The sequence below is a fragment of the Octodon degus genome, unplaced genomic scaffold, assembly GCF_000260255.1.
Source record: "Octodon degus isolate 3935 unplaced genomic scaffold, OctDeg1.0 scaffold00010, whole genome shotgun sequence".
In the NCBI taxonomy this organism is placed as follows: Eukaryota; Metazoa; Chordata; class Mammalia; order Rodentia; family Octodontidae; genus Octodon; species Octodon degus.
The window spans coordinates 8,072,906-8,079,003 of record NW_004524586.1 but is presented as its reverse complement, the minus strand read 5'-3'; the positions used below and the strand labels follow the sequence as shown (position 1 = coordinate 8,079,003).

Genomic DNA, 6,098 nt, shown 5'->3' with positions numbered 1-6,098 from the left:
CCAAAACTCATGTGGATAAAAATCCCGAAGACCCAGCCCACAAGAACAGCACCACTGCTTCCTAAAGGACATATGTGGATGGAGGTAGCTCCCACACTCAGATCATTTAATTAGAAATAAAAAAGCAGGTCTTCAAAGGATGTGAGACAGAGTCTCAAAAGGGTGCTAATCCTCAGGCACAGAGTGTGTCAGGTGGCCTTGTATCCTCGTGTGCTGGTGTATGGTTAAAGCTGCGTTGGGCACAACCCTGATGTCGCCCTGAGTGGCAGCTGACCCAATCCAGTAAGGAGGCCTCACGTAATCCCTGACCATGATCACATTTCCAGAAGGCCTCAGGGCTTCTCTGGGACTTTTTCTATCCCTTCAAAAGTGTACCAATATGTTTATTTTTCCCTTTGCCCCAGAAGGATAACATCACTAGCCTCCAGTTGAAAGTTGCTAGAGCAGAGATGATTATGCAAAGGTAGTAAGCATTTCAGATATCACTGTAACAAGGAAGAGCTATTTGGTTTGATATTTTCCTCTTCTCCCTTCACTGAATTCCATCCTAGACTTAATTAACATGGCTGCCCCAGACAGGACCCCTAAGTTGATCTGGCCAACCTTTCAGTGACTCAGTTTCCTCATCTGTAAAGTGAGGTAATGAGAACACCTGTCTGTTAAGATAATGTGAAGATGTCATGGGTTAGTCTGTGTGATGTGCTTAGCACACCGCCAGCACAGTGGGTGCCACGGAAGTGTTACACAGGCCATGAGTTTGTGACACATCACCTTCTATCCTGTTGTCCTGGGGTCATATAGCAATCACTGTCAAGGGTGGGATTAGTGCTTTTTGACTGCCCAGGACACCAGGGTTAGTACTTAACTTTGTACCATGATCCTTTATGGCAAAAGAACATAACAGGCACACTATGTGATAACACAAGGACCTTTGAATCAAAAGGCATCCTGTGCCAGGACAGTTTGTCCCATTTATCTCCTATTTGTTGTCCTCAAGACTCTGAAGATCCCCATGCTTGGTGGAGCTCAGCAATGGGCCTGCTCTTGAGGTGACAACAGAAGACTAGACTGGACAATGGCCATTCTGCTGGGGATCTCAACTGGTGTAGATCTTCTCCGTTTCTCCTGAAAACAAGCATAGGTGAGAAATGGTAGAAAAGAGCAGCGCCAGCTTCTCACCTGGAACGCCATCGTGTCGGTGATGATCAGGAAGATCTTTAGGGGCAGCCGAGCTTTGTAAGTTCGGTGGCTCCACAGGCGATGAGCTCCTGCAGTGATGCCCAGAATACTACTACACATATAGAAATACACTGTAGGACAAGACAGTGGGACAGTCATCAACAGACATGTCCTGTGGGGGAAACATGTCCTGGACACCCTCTTGATGCCATGTCTGTGCTGTCTTACAGCTTTAGGTAAAGATCTGCCTTTCCCTAAATCCTAGGGATGCCTACACCAAACAGGCCTCAGCTTCCACTACTTGAAAATTTTCCATTGCCTCCTAGCCTCTCTATTTAGGAATGGAAACAAACTCAGGAACCCCTGAGACTAAGGATGTTGAAAGGAAGAAAGCCCTTCACACAGTCATGTTTACACAGTTTATCAAAGTTCAACAAAAATATGAATAGTCTCATACTCCTTGCATAGCTTGATCAGGTCAAGGGCTGGTAATATGGCACACCACAGTGGAAGAAATGAATCTTGAGGGAGGCTGAGTGTTTATCCAGGGTCACATGGTTAGTAAAACTATAGCCTCAGTTTGAAGCTAGGTTTTCTGTCACCAAACAGTTCTTATTCCAGCTCTACCATTTCTAGCCCTCCCACCCCACTGCACCTGTAGCCAGTTGCAGAGTCTTTAGGTCGCCAAATCCTTCCATCATGCTGTAAGATGTCAAAACTGGCCACAGAGCACCCTTACATTGTCCTGCAGGCCCAACAGGAGCCATGTATGGCTTCTAAGTGGACAGGGGGTGTTGAGTGTACTATCTCTTCCTCTGCTCAGATGCTCTAGGGGACAGATGTCTTAGGGGACAGCTGGGAACAGTGAATCCTCAGTGGCTAAAGAATTTAGTTGTCCTTGGAGACCACTATACATTGTAACAGACTCTCCTGCCATTTCTGTAGCCAGAGATAATAATTTTGTAAACAGCTTCCTCCTCTCTCTCTGTTTTTCCTCCTATACCTTCTTCCATCCTTCCTAGTGGAACCATAAAGTCAGAATCTGTTCATGGAATGTTCTAGCACACTCTTTTTGAGCTGGGGTTGAGGCCAAAAGTGATCTGCAACCTCTGGTCATGTGCTGATTGAGATCTTCTTCCCCAGTACAGTGCCTGACCGCTTCACTATGGGGACAAAAACCCAAGAGAGCACGAGTCCTGAAATTGCTGGAGAAAGGAAATGGCTTTGGGCAAAGCAGAGCACTCAGCTGAGGTTCCAAGGATGCACCCTCATTTGTTGTATGCCCCCTAGCACATGTGACCCCATATTAATGGGGGAATTTGGATAAGAATCCAGTTGCTCTGGTACCTCTTAAAGATACACCTCTGGGTGTGTCAAATAGAAGGCTCTAGTCAGGTAAACTAATCTCTCCCAGGGAAGGACTATTAGTGTCCACACCAATGATTAAGCAGTACTTTATAGCTTTCTCTAGAAGTGAGCAGAGGTGTTTCCAGGGCTGACTCTCAGTATTACCAGAAATAACTCTTCTGCCTTGAGGACTCTTCTGAGTGTCTCCAAGAGGAAGAACACATAACCATTTCAGAGCTTCACAGTCATGAAAATGCTGGGATCACACCGAGCTGATCATTTTGCATTTTTCTTGGGGTAGCACAAGAAAAGCTGGGAAACTCTGAAGGCAGGGAGATGTCCAGACTGAGTCCTCTTGCCAACATTTTTCTTTAAAACCTAGGAGTTTTGAAATTCCCATTTCAAGATTGTCACTCTCATTTATGTCATGATTAGAAGACTCAGGGACAGGAGTAAAATATATCACTGTCTGACTCTCCGTTCTGCCCAAAGTCGCAGCATATACCTATGGACAGGGAAACAAAAGGTAGCCAGCACAGTCTTGGCTTTGCAATAGTATTCTGCCCCCTGTACTGGCATCTGAAGGTGACCAAGCACACGCAGTCTGGTCAAACTCTGGATTGAGTAAGGCCTACAGGGACTGCCAAGGCCGGAAAGGGCTTGCAGATCATAGGGCTAATCATGAAGACTTCACTCTTCAGAGGAGTGGACAGCAAAGTCCACAGCCTCCCTGGGGAATCTAGGCCCTGCTCCGGGCTCATCACGCTGCACCCAAGCTCTTTGGGTCTCAGAGCAGTGAGAAAACACAAGCTCCTCCCTTCACAAACAGAACAATCATTCTTTGTCTACAGATACACGTGGTTGGTTGTTGCACCTGGCCTGCTTCTAGTAGGTGCCTTGTGGCAACGGTAATACCATGGAAACTAAGAACATACTGTTCCTATTACTAATACTGCTGGTACTTGGAAAAACTGCAGTGAGGAGGTAGGAGAAAGTGTACTGCTGGTACTTGGAAAAACTGCAGTCTCAGTTGTGCTTCTCTGAGACATCTGGCAGATTTGCTAAGACAAAGCTGGACGATCTTACCACAGGTCCAAAGGGGAGACAGTGAACACCTGGTAAACTAGCTGCTTCTGGCCTACCACAGTGCTCCCAAGGCCCAACTGCCAGAAAGCGTCTACACCTGAGACTTCCCTAGAAAACTTGTCTTCTGGAAAAGAAGTCCTGATTCACCATCCCTAGAGAGCACAGTTGTACCCAGGACCTGAAGAGCTCCATGCTCAGTGTTTCCAACTGTGAGGGGCAGAGGTGAAACCACCTGAAAAGCACGTGTGTGGATCCAGAACGCCACAGGCTCTGCTCGCAACACAGTCCACAAATTCTGGAAAGAGCTTAGCTAAGGGTAGGTCACGGAAAGGTGGCAACTGTCTCCCTCACTAAAGCAGCATGAAGGCTGGAGCTGCATAGGGCTCTTCACTCCGGGCTGCTGTCCATGCCACGGAAGGATAAAGAGGGGTAGGGAGGGCTGGGGTTAGAAGGTGCTAGGACCTTGGTGTGCCAGGGCCCAAGGAAGAGGTGTTGGTTGGGAAGGCAGCATGCAACATATCTTCAGTCAGATTCTAAGAACATTTGGTTGTCCTGCATACCAGGAACAAAAGAGCATCTATTTAATACACTGCACAGGAGCTGTCTTCATTAACCCTCTATGTCTGAAACCAGCCTGCTTGGCCAAGAAGGCAAACCCCTTTGTGTTACATCCTCTTCCATGATCTCTGATCCTGAGCAGTTTCCCCTTACTTTGTCCTGTGACTGGACTCAACACATAGTGCATAAAGGCCCTGGTTTCCTGTCAGGAGCCTCTCACAGGCAACCAAACCAATAACTCAAACAGAAACAGTGAAGCTCATCCAGGGTAGTTGCCTCTCTGTCCCTGCTCTTCCCCCTCCACGCCCCTGCACAAGGGCTCACAGGTCACTCCCAACACACATCTGAAGAAACTACCCCAGTGACACTCCTGCATCTCAACCAGTGGGCCCTATTCCCAGTGCAGTCAGCCTTCTGGGCCTCCTGGGCCACCAGAGACGGCTGGGAACTGTGGACAGAGAGGGGCCAGATGTAAGTCCCCATCTCTTAACAGACAGGAGCACCCTGGGGCACTAACCAGAAGTAGAGAACCTGCTTACCCCACAGCCAGGTATAGAACTTGCAGGTGGGAAGCAGTGTCACCCCATACAGGGCTCCCACGTGCAGCAGAGCCATGAGGATGATGTTTCTCCAGACATACTCCAGCTTGGGAGCAGGGCCCTCCTCGTCCTCATAGTTGGGGTCGCGAATGTCATCTTTCATTTCAGGACGGATGTCTTCCTCTGAGTACAGAGGCATTTTCGCCACCTTCTCGCCGCCATTCTGCAGGCCGCCAGAGGGAGGCGCTGTGATGGTGGTGGTGGTCGTGTAGGAGCTGGAGATCTGCAAGGAGAGGAGGAGTCAGAGGGGAGTCGGGGGCCCTTTGCTCAGTCCTGCAGCCGGTGGAAGGGGCAGTGCAGGCACCGAGGTCATGTGAGGATGGAGTGTACCCCAATCTGAAACAGGGGTGGGGGTGAGGGTGGGGTTTCCGAAACTGCATATTGATTGGGAGGCAAGTCACAGGGTGCAAGGGCAGAAAGAGAGGAGATGAAAATAGTTGCACCCCAGCAACACACAAAGGAAACCCCACACGTACACATAAATGTACCAGCACACGTGAAATTTCCTTTCCATTAAAGCTTCGGAAACAAAAATTGGGGTATCAAGCGCCCAAACTGCAATCCACATTCTTTCCTGTTGAAGGCAGCATAACTCTGAAAAGATAGCCATATTTTCTGGAACTCTGGACTGTCTCCCTCACCAACTTACCATGAAGCTCAAAGGTTAACAGAGAACTCTGGATTTGGGGGACATCGTTAAAGAAAACTTGTGGGAAGTGGTTGTTTTGGAGTAAATTTCTTCAGTAGGCCTTGATAATCCGAACAGTTATTTATTCTAAATGTTCCGTGACCAAATAGCTCAGTGGATTAAAGCGCCTGTAAGCAGGTTCAGGCGCCTGGGGTTCAATCCCGGAGCCTGCTGTACGGGCCCTGCTCCCCCAGGGCGCACTGAGATGGCAATTGAGACTGAGCCTGGTGGTGTGTGCCTGTAATCCCAGCTCTTGGGAGGCGGATCACTATGAGTCCAATCTAGTAGTGAGACCCTGAAGACCCTGTAGACTCTTTCCTAAAATGCAAATAAATAAAAAATTTAAAAATGTCCCATGACCAAAGTGAAGCAGGTAATTCTCAAACTTGACAATTTTACCACAAAAGCAGAACATTCCAATGTACCAGAGTTAGCATAATAAAGAAGTTCCCTGTCTTTAAGCTTTAAAAGAAATAATAAAAATAATCAATAATAACTTTACATTAACCTATCATTTTTAAAACTGTCCTGCATCCATTGATAACTCATGTACCATTCTCCGCTCCCATCTAGTGAGAACTTACATTGTATTTTGTACATTGGAGGATTGTCCTGATTTATGAAGTACAAATAATATCCAG

At 47.6% G+C, this 6,098-nt stretch overlaps 1 protein-coding gene across 1 annotated transcript; it reads right to left on the bottom strand.

The window, feature by feature from the left end:
- Nucleotides 1-4,578: 4,578 nt before the first annotated feature.
- Nucleotides 4,579-5,010, bottom strand: LOC101589602 (acyl-CoA desaturase; the record flags this gene model as incomplete). The annotated part of the gene is made up of 1 exon (XM_023709038.1): nucleotides 4,579-5,010. A coding segment is annotated over one exon (354 nt), but the record flags the coding sequence as incomplete, so codon positions are not given.
- Nucleotides 5,011-6,098: the final 1,088 nt, after the last annotated feature.